General features: G+C 41.4%; 1 protein-coding gene across 4 annotated transcripts in view; it reads right to left on the bottom strand.

Annotated features, from left to right (window-relative positions):
• The window catches only part of LOC126268236 (uncharacterized), a 284,639-nt gene that overhangs the window by 85,403 nt on the left and 183,664 nt on the right, over nt 1-15,572 (bottom strand). For all 4 annotated transcript variants that reach the window (XM_049973886.1, XM_049973887.1, XM_049973888.1 and 1 more), the window contains one exon: nt 9,690-9,838. In XM_049973886.1, coding sequence (XP_049829843.1) covers nt 9,690-9,838 — 149 coding nt within the window. The remainder of the gene's footprint in view (nt 1-9,689; nt 9,839-15,572) is intronic.

Raw genomic sequence — 15,572 nt, 5'->3', positions numbered from 1 at the left:
ATAAAAGCCAAATTTCTTTAGCAAACCAACAAAAGTAACTTCATTGTTCTGCGAGGTGATTAATGCTTGACTGTCAGAAAGGTGAAAATAAAATAAAATCTGAAACTAATAACATATTTAATCTTCCATAGTTATGTGAATGTATTTTAATTCACTTGACAGCTCCCGGTCACAGTAATCCATTTTGTTTTCATTTGATGTGAGAGCAACAAATGAAGAGAACAGCAAAATCACTAAACGTAAACACGGGTCACCTGGAGACTACCCACCTCCCTACTACAACTCAAACTGCTCTGTGCATCAGCCGCGGATCTACGATATTTCCGGACGGGGGCAATACTAGTTAGATTATGTAACTATGCACGCATTCAAAACTTAACTTAGGATTCATTCGGAAATCAACTGAGAAAGTGTTCAAAAACCAAAAGGGGTGCATTTCAAAATCATGTGAAAAATCGATAGATCAACATACGCTGTATACTAGTTTTTTTTCCCCCCCTCAAGAACATGAATTTGCCCCTCCCCCCTCCTCCACTGAAATTGCCACCTGGGGAGGATACCATGCATGAATCTGGCAGCTTGGGTGCACCAGTAAAATTTTTCTGGGTAGTGTCTGGCTGCTTGCTGCTACTGCTTATACAGCTAACAGGCACACTTCTGTAGCCAGAAGCGGGAGAAAGTACTACTCACACGCGACTCAACTGCGCATGCGTACAAGCTCGCTCGCAATTGCTCAAATTAATGTAATGTAAACAGTTGTGACGTCACACTCATCGGAGGCAATTTGTTGTTATGAAGCATTGCATTGTCTTCCTAGAGTTTTTCACGCATTTTGCTGTTGACAGAGGCTTGTATGAGCAGTGTGTTTTGATGCAGTATATGGCGCACTTTGCAACTTAAGTTTTATACCACTATATGAATAATCTCAAACCGTGTGTGTTGTGAACACTCATTCGGGCTTGTTTAAATACTTGCATTTGGCTTTTGGCAGTGCTTCTGCACTCGTTGTTTTCCAATGGTATTTGGAACAGCTGACTGCTCAAGTACCAAACTGTTCAAACTATTTGGATGATATTGTAGTAGCAGACCGTACACCTGAAGAGCACATTGCAAAACTGTGTACTTTGTTTCGTGTGATATCTGATGCAGGACAAAAGTGTAGACTGGACAAGTGTGATTTTTTTAAAACCTGAGTTGCAGTGTCTTGGTCACGTTATGAACAGTCAATGAGTACATCCTCTTCAGTCATCCTTGACCTCCCAGTTCTTTGCAATGTCACAAATTGCAGCCACTTTTAGGGAAATGAAATACTATATTGGTTCATACCAAATGCTGCACAAATTTGTTTCATTGCATCGCTTGCATGTCCCCTTTTTCTTGAGGAATGAGTACCATGAAGCTTTTCAAAAACTTAAAGATGCATTGCTCAGTGACTGATGCTTTGATCCTGACAAACCAGTTGTGTTGCAAGTTGCTGCTTCTTCTTACGGAATTGGTGCAGTGCTTTCACACAGATTTGGTGATAAAGACAGGCCTATTGCTTTTGCATCAAAAAGTTTTGTCTACAGCTCGGTGTCGCTATTCACAAATTGAAAAAAAGTCACTGGCTATTGTGTATGATTTCACCAAGTTCCACCACTACTTATACGGGAGAAAATTCTACTTAGTAATGAATCACAAGCCATTGCAGTCCTGGTTTCATCCTACCAAGCCGGTTCCTGTACAAACTGCCCAAAAATTGCAAAGAGAGCTCAACATGGTAATGCAAACACACTTTCATGTCTTCTGACTGGCAATGATACAGACTTTGACATTTCTGCTGCATCTTGTTGTCACATCGATGCTCAGGATGCTGAATTGCTTCTATCCTTTCCTGCGACCTACAGGAAAATTGCCCAGGCCATGGAAGCTGCTTCAGATTTAAACATTTTGCTAAAATGCATTTGAACATCTTGGCCTCACTCATTGCACAGCATAAAGAATTCTGTAGTGCACCAATACTTTGCACACTGACATAGCATTGTTATACAGCAAAGTGTGATTATTGTTCAAAATGACAGTGAACAGCCATGTGTTTTGATTCCTAAAGATCTGCAAAAAAGAAATGTTGCTGTTTCTTCACCAAGGACACTGGGGGACTGTTCGTACAAAACAGTTAATGCAACGACACTGTACTTGGGACAGTATGGACACCAGGGTATATATGGACAAAGTAAAAATTTTCTGGATTTTCCCCAGGTTTTGCAGTTAAAAATACATTTTTCCTGGGTAAAAATACACTTTTTCCAGGTTAACTCTAAAACATATTGATCCTTTGAATGGTTAATGTTTTATACACCAGCATAGAACTTCCCGGCGCTTTAGAAAATGAAAGTCAGCATTTTAAAAAATAATTAGTTTTACGAAACTATAAATTTGAATTCCACCAAGCACAGCTCTTTAGTTTTCGAAGCACTGAAATCCAGATTATGATGATCTCTTGTAAGCCAATCATAAATCATGTCGTGTGATCTCGCCATCTGATGACAGCAGATTTCAGAACATAGGACATGTGATGAGCCAACCAACAGCATTTTTTTTTTTTTTTTTTTTTTTTTTTTTTTTTTTTTTTTTGCGTGTGTTACGCTTCAAGATACATCACAAAAATGTGCCTGCAAAAATTAAAATAATGACAGAAATACCTTGTCATTTTCCTTCTCAGCTCACAATTCTTCTAAGTGGCTGGTCCTCAAAGTGCTAAGCACAGTATCACATTAGACTGTGGTGTTAAGTTTCAAATGCGAGTCAAATGCTTCACACATAACATAATTCATTTTGTGTAAAAGAAAAGAAATTAACGCTTTTCAAATCACCATTTGTAATATTTTCTCGAGACCTGTTAGAAATAGGTTCGTTTCAGCAGTTGCCAGAAAGCGCCAGAAAACAAGTGTTAATGCATGTGTCCAGCTACGGTGACATAAGAAGCCCACATGTTCATACGTATAAAACATTAAGAGATCTTACATTAAGTCATAAAAGAAATAGCCGATCAGAGCATACGCCAAGAGCATCGGAATTTCATAAACCATACTAAAATGCATAATTCAGCTTGAATGCATATTCTTATTCGTATGTCCAGATTCACAATGAAGTAGGCCCCAATCTGATATTACACTTTTCAGTGTTGTTTTCGGGATGTAAATTTTCTTTGAGTACCAGTACTGTACTATCTCATGTTTGCATGTTTGTTCCTTCATTATGGTATCATGCCATACATGCCAGAAGATCACTCAACTGCACATACACATGATCCTGCTGGCAACTACTCAAGCAAACCTAATGCATACAGTTGTGACAACACACTCATCGGAAGCAGTTTGTTGTAAAGTACTGCATAAGTCTTCCTTCTAAGGTCTACGATACATTTTTCCGTTGGCAGATGCTTGTGTGCGCATATTGTTTTGTTGTAGTAAGTGGCATATTTCCTTTGCAGCAAAAGTTTTCTTTTTCTTTTTTCTCTCACTTGTATTTTATTGGTGCAGTATTACTCTACAGTTGTGGGATACAGTAATATTCTTTGTTGGAGGATCAAGTCTTATCAGCCAAAATTACAATAATTCAACTGAAAACAATGAAAAATTCCTTGAATTTCAAATAATTCCCCAATATATAAAACCCTCCCAGGTTATTTCCTGGTTGTCCTTGGGCGTACACACCCTGGACACCCACATAGAACAGATGGCATAACAGTGCCACGCATGTGCAGAAAATCAGTCCGCTCCACTACAAAAATTCTCTGCTTGGCCTGAGTCGCAATCATCATGGCAATGTGTGCACATAGACTTTGCAGGGCCCTATTGGGACACTCATTTGCTCATTGTGGTATACTCTTATAGCAAGTTTCTTTTTGCCATGCCAATGAACTGGACAATGTCACGTAGCACAGTTCAGGCGTTGTCCTCTATTTTTTGCCTCGAATGTTTACCTGACATCATAGTGCGGACAACGGTCCAAGTCAAATGAATTTTAAACATTCTGTGAACACAATGGCATACAACATCTAACTAGTACACTGTTCTATCCACACGAAGAGGAATGTTTTATCAGAACTTTCAAGCAGCAGATGGCCAAACTTCACAACATACACACCAGGGATCAAGCATTGCAACAATTCTTGCCTCCTCTTGTTCGTGTCAACGAGATGGACCATTGCAGACAGAATTGCTTCGTGGCTGAAGCCATCGAACATTGCTCCAACCTCCGGCGCCAAAGGAAGGCCGTAAGTATCGCCTTGCGACGCTTGATATTGTATTTTTCAGAGATTTCAGTGGAGCAGACAGTGGGCGCGAGGCGAGATCCTTTGCTGGCTTGGCACACACAAGTATCTCATATCAGGCCCAGACAGATTGCAGTGGCAACATGACAACCAAATTCGCCACTTTCAAGTGCATGGTGATCCTTCTGTATCTCTTCCCCCAAATTCACAGACCCCGAGGACAGTGTGGTCACAGCAGCCGCCGGAGGGTGTCATCACGACACCACGGTCAACCACATGGAGACAGAGCCTCTGCCTCCTCTCGCCCTACTGATGGAGCTGGACCCGACCACACTACAGCAACCGATGGGTCCAACATCTTGCTATGGGCCTCAGGAGGTGGGTGCGTACCATTCTGGGTGTTTTCTGGGGGATATTTCCATCAGAGTGACCCCTCACCAGGACAGCAGTGGCTCCTACGTGGAGAGGAGATAAGTGCCGTGACTGACGGGTGATGACCCACTTGAATAGTAGCTTCAAAATTAGACAGTTGTATAGAAGTGTCAATTCCAGTTACTTTGCTTGAACTGCCTATGTAGCACAGACTTGTGATGGTTTATACTGAAGAACATTGCTTATTTTGTATGCCACCCTTTGCTTGCGACACTTTTGTGTAACCGTCAGATTGCTTGCGACACTTTTGTGTAACCGTCAGAATTAAGTGTTATCATTCACTTTTGTGAAATAAAACTCATTAATACGATTTATTTGAATATTTGTCTAGCAAATCTAGTAAGATGGATTCATGGAAACACCATATTTGACAACAAGGTTGGACGTGATATTCACAGACACATCCACACAGACAGTAATGCACACTCATGCCACAGAAGTGTGATTTATGGTGTCTATTTAGTTGTGTGTACTTTTGCTACGAAAAGAGCTAGTGCTTGAAAGATAGCGTGAATGCTGTTTTCTGTTACATGTTTCTGTACTGCAAGCATTGATCTGTTTTTGGTGAGTAGTCACCTTTATCGTACTTCCATTTTGCTCCATCAAAGAATTTCCAATATTGTTATACAAAATAAATATTTTATACCACTGAGAGGTAGGAAGCGGCCAAAGATATGCTACCACTGTGCTATTAATGTGGCAACATTTACCATGTACAGGAGTTATAAGTTTTTCAATACATTAAAATTTTGTTAAAAGAAAGCAAGAAATCATAAGAAAGTATCAAACAATCAAACATGTTGAAAAATTGCTTAATGGAAGTATGGAAGTCTAAGGTGAAATGCATGTCAATCGTCAAGTAAAAGAAAAGTTCATCTCTGGTTGATGCTTTGATAACAGCTGATCTGATATTGTAAAACTACATTGTCAAATTAATCAGAACATATCTGGGTATTAATATTAAATATTCCTGGCAAGGACCTGCAATTGTAGAGATAACAGGGCTACATACACTCCTGGAAATGGAAAAAAGAACACATTGACACCGGTGTGTCAGACCCACCATACTTGCTCCGGACACTGCGAGAGGGGTGTACAAGCAATGATCACACGCACGGCACAGCGGACACACCAGGAACCACGGTGTTGGTCGTTGAATGGCGCTAGCTGCGCAGCATTTGTGCTCCGCCGCCGTCAGTGTCAGCCAGTTTGCCGTTGCATACGGAGCTCCATCGCAGTCTTTAACACTGGTAGCATGCCGCGACAGTGTGGACGTGAACCGTATGTGCAGTTGACGTACTTTGAGCGAGGGCGTATAGTGGGCATGCGGGAGGCCGGGTGGACGTACCGCCGAATTGCTCAACACGTGGGGCGTGAGGTCTCCACAGTACATCGATGTTGTCGCCAGTGGTCGGTGGAAGGTGCACGTTCCCGTCGACCAGGGACCGGACCGCAGCGACGCACGGATGCACGCCAAGACCGTAGGATCCTACGCAGTGCCGTAGGGGACCGCACCGCCACTTCCCAGCAAATTAGGGACACTGTTGCTCCTGGGGTATCGGCGAGGACCATTCGCAACCGTCTCCATGAAGCTGGGCTACGGTCCCGCACACCCTTAGGCCGTCTTCCGCTCATGCCCCAACATCGTGCAGCCCGCCTCCAGTGGTGTCACGACAGGCGTGAATGGAGGGACGAATGGAGACGTGTCGTCTTCAGCGATGAGAGTCGCTTCTGCCTTGGTGCCAATGATGGTCGTATGCGTGTTTGGCGCCGTGCAGGTGAGCGCCACAATCAGGACTGCATACGACCGAGGCACACAGGGCCAACACCCGGCATCATGGTGTGGGGAGCGATCTCCTACACTGGCCGTACACCTCTGGTGATCGTTGAGGGGACACTGAATAGTGCACGGTACATCCAAACCGTCATCGAACCCATCGTTCTACCATTCCTAGAGCGGCAAGGGAACTTGCTGTTCCAACAGGACAATGCAAGTCCGCATGTATCCCGTGCCACCCAACGTGCTCTAGAAGGTGTAAGTCAACTACCGTGGCCAGCAAGATCTCCGGATCTGTCCCCCATTGAGCATGTTTGGGACTGGATGAAGCGTCGTCTCACGCGGTCTGCACATCCAGCACGAACGCTGATCCAGCTGAGGCGCCAGGTGGAAATGGCATGGCAAGCCGTTCCACAGGACTACATCCAGCATCTCTACGATCGTCTCCATGGGAGAATAGCAGCCTGCATTGCTGCGAAAGGTGGATATACACTGTACTAGTGCCGACACTGTGCATGCTCTGTTGCCTGTGTCTATGTGCCTGTGGTTCTGTCAGTGTGATCATGTGATGTATCTGACCCCCAGGAATGTGTCAATAAAGTTTCCCCTTCCTGGGACAATGAATTCACGGTGTTCTTATTTCAATTTCCAGGAGTGTATTTACTTATGTAGCTACATGAAGTATGATGCTCAACAAGTGCCACTAAATGGGCACATAACAACAAGCCATATCATGGCACTTTGCAGGTGTCTGTTAGAAATTCAGTACAACTGCCCAACAAACAGTTTTTTTTTTTTATCAGCACAATCTGGCATACAAGACTTAAGTCAGTCATGAAGGGAAAGAATAGGCAACTCTATTAAATGTCATGGAAAGTGGATCCTTAGTCAATTCCAGGGATTTTGATTATTTCACATACGTAGTAATCTAATAACAGAATAACCTAGCTCCCATTAGGATGGGCATGACATATGAGGTGGACTGAGAGATAAGGGGGGAGGACAGAGGCAAAAAGAGGGGGCAGATGAGGAGAACAGAAAGGGGGCAGATGAGGAGGACAGAAAGAGGAGAGGACAAGATGGACAGAAAGAGTGGGAAGCAGAAGAAGGGCACAGAGAGGCGGGAGGAAGAGAGAGACAGAAGGACGGGAGAAGGACAGAGGGAAGAGACTAGGACAGAGGGAAGGGAGAAGAATAGACGGGACGGAACGGAAAGGAAGGCATGGACACAGAGATGTGAGATGAAGACAAGGGCACAGAGAGGGATGAGGAAGCAATTGACAGAGAGGGGGGAAAGGAAGAGGTGGACAGAGAGGGGAGGGGACAGAGATGGAAGGGGAAAGAGATGGATTGAGAAACGAAAGGGCAAGAGATGGACAAAGAGAGGGGAGACGACGAGATGGATGGAAACAGAAGAGGACATGGACAGGCAGAAAGAGAGTGGAGAGGAATATATGGAAAGGCAGTCAAGAGAGGGGAGATGAGGATATGGACAGGCAGTCAGAGAGGGGAGAGGATGATATGGACAGGCAGAAAGAGAGGGGAGAGGAGGATATGAACAGGCAGAAAGAGAGGGGAGAGGAGGAGATGGACAGTCAGTGAGGAGGATTTTGACAGACAGAAATAAAGGGGAGTAGGATATTGGCAGACAGACTAGAGGAGGGTAGGACAGACAGAGACTAGAGGATAGAACATACAGAATATAGAAGAGAATAGAACAGAGAAAAAACAGAGAAAAAGAACAGGGAAGAAGAGATGGACAGAGAGGGTGGAGTATAGGAGGCAGGTGGGTGACGTAAAGGGCATGAGGAGTAGGTGGAATAGGGACAGCGAGCGAGCAGGTAACTGGAAGATAGAATAAATAATTATCCAGACAAATCTAGGTAGTGACCAAGTAGTCGTTATGAACTATGCAAGTAGAATTAGGCAAAAGGTATGATAAAAACATGATAAGTAATTATTTTCAAAGATACATTATGTGATCAAAAGTATACGGACACCCCCAAGAACATACATTTTCATATTAAGAGCATTGTGCTGCTACCTATTGCCAGGTACTCTATGTAAGTGACCTCAGTAGTCATTAGACATCATGAGAGAGCAGAACGGGATGCTCTGCTGAACTTGCGGACTTTGCATGTGGTCGGGTGATTGGGTGTCATTTGTGTCATACGTCTGTACGTGAGATTTCCACACTCTAAATATCCCTAGGTCCATTATTTCCGAAGTGATAGTCAAGTGAAAACGTGAAAGGACACATATGGCACAAAAGTGTACAGGCTGACCTCACATGTTGACTGACAGAGACCATCAGTAGTTGAAGAGGGTTGTAATGTGTAAAATGCAGACATCTATTCAGACTATCACACAGGAATTCAAGACTGCATCAGGATCCACTGCAAGTACCGTGACAGTTAGGCAGGAGGTGAGAAAACTTGGATTTCATGGTCTAGCAGCTGCTCATAAGCCACACATCATGCTGGTAAACACCAAATGACACCTCGTTTGGTGTAAGGAGCATGAACATTGGACGATTGAACAGTGGAAAAACATTGTGTGGAGTGACGAATGTGGTGGTCTGATGGCAGGGTGTGGGTATGGCAAATGCTTGGTGAACGTCATCTGCCAGCGTGTGTAGTGCCAACAGTAAAATTCGGAGGCGGTGGTGTCATGGTGTGGTCGTGTTTTTTATTGAGAGGGCTTGCACCCCTTGTTGTTTTGTAAGGCGCAATCACAGCACAGGCATACATTGATGTTTTATGTAGCTTTCTGCTTCCCACTGCTGAAGAGCAAATCAGGGATATGGCGAATGCATCTTTCAACACGATCGAGCACCTGTTCATAATGCACGGCCTGGATCAGAGTGGTTACACAACAATAACATCCCTGTAATGGACTGGCCTACACAGAGTCCTGACCTGAATCCTATAGAACACTTTTAGGATGTTTGGAATGCTGACTTTGTGCCAGGATTTACCGACCGACATTGATACCTCTCCTCAGTGCAGCACTCTGTAAAGAATGGGCTAGCGTTCCCCAAGAAACCTTCCAGCCTGCGAGAGTGGAAGCTGTCATTAAGGCTAAGGGTGGGAGAACTCTATATTAAATTCTGGCATTACCGATGGAGGGCGCCACAATCTTGTAAGTCATTTTCAGCCAGGTGTCCAGATACTTTTGATCAAATAATGTACATTCCAATGCAGATTCATAAACTAAGATGCAAACCTGTGAGATACGAAATAAAGTCCAGATCTTCAACAATGCCATCTTCATTACATTTATTAAAATTAATATATAGCCTTAGTGTGTCATTGAGAAATGTGAAGATCCACTGGAACTGAGTCAAAGCTCTTATATTCCATACAACTTCTGACCTGAAAAGTAAACAAATAAAATATCTTTATCTACATTTTGATGTAGTGAGGTAGACACAAAACTATTAAATTACACAAAAATTTAAAGTAATTAAAAGGTCTGTTCAAAAAATTCTAGAACATTTGTAAGTCGTGCCAATAATGGGTTGGAGCAAACTGTGATAGGCAACCCTTGTAGTGCTTCGAGAATTTCCACACAAATTCTAGAACCACTTGTCCTTCTACCGTCTCGAAAACACGATATTTTAAAAATAAGTGTGAGAGAACATACAAACTGCACGACACTTGTTTGTATGTGCAGGATGGAAAGAAATCATGAGCACGAGGTAGATATGTTGGTCAAATGATATCGACAAGTGTTTGCTGCTTGCGTCACAGTAGTAGTATTGGAAGAACAAGGAGTGTTTATGGATCTTATGGTGTTTTATATCGCTGATCATTGTAACGAGAAAAAAGAGGAACAGTTGAAAAAATTGTTAATCGTACTTCACGTGTTGGACTTGCTAGAAGCAAGACATGTTCATAAATTATGTGGTTGTAAAAAATATGCTACTGTAAATGTATTTAATCGAGTCTAATGCTAGACAAATCGGTTGACTTGCAAACATTCGAATATTTACGTGGAAAGTGATAAATTTGTTCTTTGTGGAAGTTGAAATATACCAAGACTAAACTAAAAGTATTCTGCAAGTATCTACTATTTTTCACGAGTAGAGAGAGAGAGAGAGAGAGAGAGAGAGAGAGAGAGAGAGAGAGAGAGAGAGAGAGAGGCTGATAAATTCCATTAACCAGCAGTAGTCTTCGGAGATGAAGTTTTTGGAGATCGACGTAGCCGGCTATCCAGAGAAGACAACCAGCTGTGCATACCTCATAAGTCAACTGATGTGAGAGAGGTGTGAATTTTGCATGCAATCCAATCTCGCACCACACTCCAGGTCGCCCAAGTTTTAGAATATGGTGACCAGTGAAAAGGACTCGAAAAAAATGGGAATTTTGAGAGGAAATCGAAGCAGAAGATATGATGCATTGCCATAGCAACCAGGTATAAGAAGACAAGAGAACTGTTTCATGGAATTGGATTCGGCCTCAAAGTTCAAATGGTGAGAATTAATATATGCAATAAAAGAGAAGACGTAAGAAAGATAATATGGTAAAAGGAAAAAGAGAAGATTCCGACATATTAGACTAAGATGAAATATGACAAGAATAATTCATCAAAAAAGATCCGGTGTAGTAAGTAAGCGGCTCTCACCCACGTCACGGGGACGCAGTCATGGAAACCAGCCTAAGTCCGACGACGCTAGCATCAGTCGTTAATCATTGGTGCTGATTCCACATATGCTCGCCGACGCTGAAGCAACATTTGATGCTACCGGCGCTGATTACACATCGACTCACCAACACCGCTAGAACTCTATGCCGGGTGAGCGCGGACCAATAATTGTTTGAGTGTAAAGTGAAAAAGAAACTGTTGAATAATAGACTGCTAGTATAGTTATTATACTCAGTGTAGAAATTTTTTTGATGATTACTAGATCAAAAACTAAGAGAAATATGGATAATACACAGAGATTTGGGGAAACTTCAGAACCAACTACGGCAATGAAAGTGAGTAAGGAGGCGCCTGACTGGTCTGAAGTAGTAAATTTAATCAAAGCTCAAAGGGCAAATCCAGAGGCTTTAAGAAAGGAACCAAGTCTTAAATTAGACTCAGTAAATACTTAATTAAATAATAAATTGAATGTTTAGAATGAAACTTCAGAATTGTTAAGTGCTAAGGTAGATCCACAAAGGAAAGAATTTAGTAATTTATGTGAAGGTATGGGAAATTTGAAGACTGAATTTGGTTCTTTAACTACTAAAGTAGAAAATTTTAAAGTAGATTTAAAGAGGAATTAACTAGTTCATAAAGCAGTCATATAAACCAACCGTTCACCAATTTTAGTCAGACACAGAGTAACCAATTTAAGGACTTAGCTAAAAAGTTAGAATTGGATACTGAAGATAAATACAATAATGTAGAAGCTGAACTTCGTGGAAAATTAGGATCATTTGAAAGTGTATGTAATGTTACATTTAATGCTGTAAAGCATAGATTACACACTTTAAAAGAGATCGTTGAGAAGCAGGATGAGTTATTACCACTAGTCCAATCGCAAATTACAGGTGTCAATACTTAAGCAGATAACGTGGAATGAAACTTTAAAGAGGAACTAGAAAATCTACATCTACATTTATTCTCCACAAGCCACCCAACTGTGTGTGGCGGAGGGCACTTTACGTACCACTGTCATTACCTCCCGTTCCTGTTCCAGTCGCGTATGGTTCGCGGGAAGAACGACTGCCGGAAAGAACTTCAGATACGATAAATATAAGTAGCCTGGAGGAACAGGTAGAGGAAATGATAGACCTAAAAGTGGCCGCAAGAGTAACCTCCGACAATGTGTCACCAAATCTGTCTTGTGAACTTAACACCACCAAGAGAGGTACAGATAATTTATGGAAGGAATTCAAACTTATTCAGGACAAAGTAGATAATAGGGTGACTTCTCCTAATGTGACGTAATGATGGATTTACAATGGGGAGCCAATTCAGGTTTATCTAGGCAATTCCCTAAGTTTAAGCCAGACGGGAAGTACATCCCATCCATTTTTTGAAAAGGTTCAACCAAGCCTTGCCCAAGAACTGGGAAGATTCGAAAAAGATTGAATTTGCTGTGTAGTATCTATTAGGGGAAGCCTCTGAGTGGGGTACAGTAAGCAATCAAAACTCTTCCTCTTGGGAAGATTTTCAAAAGAAGTTTAAAGAGAAGTATTTGTCAGCAAGTGTCCAGGAAAACCTGTTATCAGACATACGGGTCCCAAAGTTTACAATAATACGTGGGGAACAATGAGAAAGTATTTCAACTGGCATTTAACATGAGCGAAATATTTAGATAAGCCAATGGAGGAAGAGGGGTTAGTTTGAATTTTAATAAGAAGATTGCCCATTTAAGCGAGGAAGAATATAGTATGCAGTGGGTTGAAAACGGATGAAGAATTATTATTCTTTGTGGACGCACTGGATGCCTTAAATAAGGACCACAACAAGAGCGTACACCAGAACGAAAATCAGAATTACAAAAGGATTAGTAATAATAACTTTAAAAGACATGAGGCTAACTTAGCTAGAGTACACCAGTGTAACAGGAATAATAGCAACGAGAATTATCAGAAGAAACATCCACCTTTGGATTTAGATCCAGTAACTTCCCAGGAATAGAGCACAAAGTGGTAACATAGTACCCTGATTTGGTAAACAACTGGTGATTACTAGTAAGGAGGAAAACATAGTGCGATCTGAAACAAGGGCTGGGGCCCAGGCCGTAGAGATACACTAGGAGGCCTGGTTTATAATAGAAATGATACACATAAAATACCTACAAAAGAATGGTTGTTACTGGAAGAACCAAACTTAACAACCACTAATACACAACCAATAATGGTAGGAAACGTGAAGATTTGAAGTTAACATATTTATTGACTCAGAGAGTGAGGTGTCACTCGTTTCTAGCGCATTTTCTTTAGCACATTACAGACTAAACATCACTTGCCTCTGTTACCAGTAACTGGAGTGTACAGAGTTGGTACAACTGGAATGAGAAGTAGGATTGTCAAATACAAAACCCAAGTGAACTGCAATATTGCTAATGCCCCCTTTCGTCAGACACCGTTAGTCGTAAAGACCATCAATAGGGATATTTTATTCAGGTTAGATTGGCTATTAGAGAATAAAGTCATTTTAAACTTTGAGGAAAATCTTCCTTACTTTAGTATGAATGATAGTAGATATTGAATGCCATTTATAACAGATAGCTACATGAGTAAACAAACAACTGTGCGTCAATATTTACGATTAACTGCTACAGCTCAATTGTCACCAGAGTTTGATAATGAAAATCACGTGTCACATTGAGTGGGCATGCAAAACAAAGTAAATGTGTCTCCAATATTAATCAACGCACAAAAATTAGATTTATATAGAATTATAATGGAATATGAAGAAATTTTCCGATCGTCCCAATAAAATCAGTGATTACATATGTAAATTTAAAATCAAAGATGACACTCCATTTTTCTGTAAGCCATATCCAATTCCGGTAAGTTTGAAAGAAGCAGTAAAGGAGGAAATCTTCACAATTATTGACAACAATATAATAGAATGTAGTTCTAGTGTCATGAATAACCCTTTCGTAGTATTAGAAAAGGTTACAGCAGGTGTGCGATTAGTGCTAGACATGTGTATATTGAATAAGCATATAGAAACGGAATGAGACAGACCAATTAACATTGATTAACTGTTATCCAAATTCGAGAACGCATCCTTTTTTTTTTTTTTAGCATGCTGGACCTGACTAAGGGATATTGGTAAATTAGGTTACATCCTGAATCAAAGAAGTATTCCGCGTTTCTGTCTGATGGTAAATTGTATCATTCCATGTGTTACTGTTTGGACTTAATATCTCAGTCTCAGTATTTATACGTGTGCTGGATGAAGCATTAGGGAGAGATTTGTTAAAGGATTTAATAATACATGTAGATGATATTCCCATAATCTCAGCTACTTGGGAAGAACATTGCCTAACATAGAGTAAAACCCTGAAAAAATTTAAATAAAAAGGCATTACAGTGAAACTATCAAAGTCACACTTTGCGAGGCAAGAGCTTCAGTTTTAGCCCATGTTGTAGGCATACAGGGGATTATACTGGATCCTGAGAGCATAAAAGCTATTAAAGAATGTCCACCCCATAAAAATCTGAGACAACTGAAGGCATTTATCAGAATGGCTGGGTACTATAGACAGGATATTAGGGGACAAGAACTAAATGACACAAGAATTTTATGTTTGTTAAGAAAGGGAATACCTGACAGATTAAAACAGTGTGCTCGACCGAGACTCGAACACGGGAGCTCTCCCTTTTGAGGGCAAGTGCTCTACAATCTGAGCTACCCAAGCACACTTCTGTGAAGAAGAGCTTCTGTGAAGTTTGGAAGGTAGGAGACAAGGTACTGGCAGAATTGAAACTGTAGGGACAGGTTGTGAGTCATGCTTGGGTAGCTCTGATGGTAGAGCACTTTCCCGCAAAAGGCATAGGTCTCGAGTTCGAGTCTCGTTCTGGCACACAGTTTTAATCTGCCAGGAAGTTTCATATCAGCGCACACTCCGCTGCAGCATGAAAATCTCATTCTGGAATACCGTGGGTTTGGGATCAAGAGGCAAATAATGCGTTTGAAAACTTAAAAAGAGCACTAGTAGAAGCACCCACATTGCATCATCCAATATGTGCGAACCATTTAAAATTGCAACTGACGCACCTGAGTATGGTATCGCGGCAGAAAAATTCCAAGGACAGTGGGGTATAGATAATGTAAATCACAGATCCATAGCTTTTGCTAGCTGTAGTCTTAATAAACATGAATTAAACTACACAACTACTGAAAAAGAACTTTTAGCAATAGTATGGAGTGTCCAAAAATTCCAAACACTAGTTTGGGGGTCAGAAATTCATATCTACACAGAACATCAAGCTCTATCTTTTTTGATGAATAGTCGTTTGTTACATAGTAGATTAATGCGATGGATGTTGTTCCTACATTCGAATACAGAATGTAAAACATTCTAAGAATATTGTACCAGACACTTTGTCTAGGTTGTCAATAGTCAAGGAAGAGTTAAACCCAGCCAGAAGGAGC

Source organism: Schistocerca gregaria, chromosome 4, assembly GCF_023897955.1.
Source record: "Schistocerca gregaria isolate iqSchGreg1 chromosome 4, iqSchGreg1.2, whole genome shotgun sequence".
NCBI lineage: Eukaryota > Metazoa > Arthropoda > Insecta > Orthoptera > Acrididae > Schistocerca > Schistocerca gregaria.
Note: the sequence above shows the minus strand (reverse complement) of the source record. Positions and strands in the feature narration are given on the sequence as shown.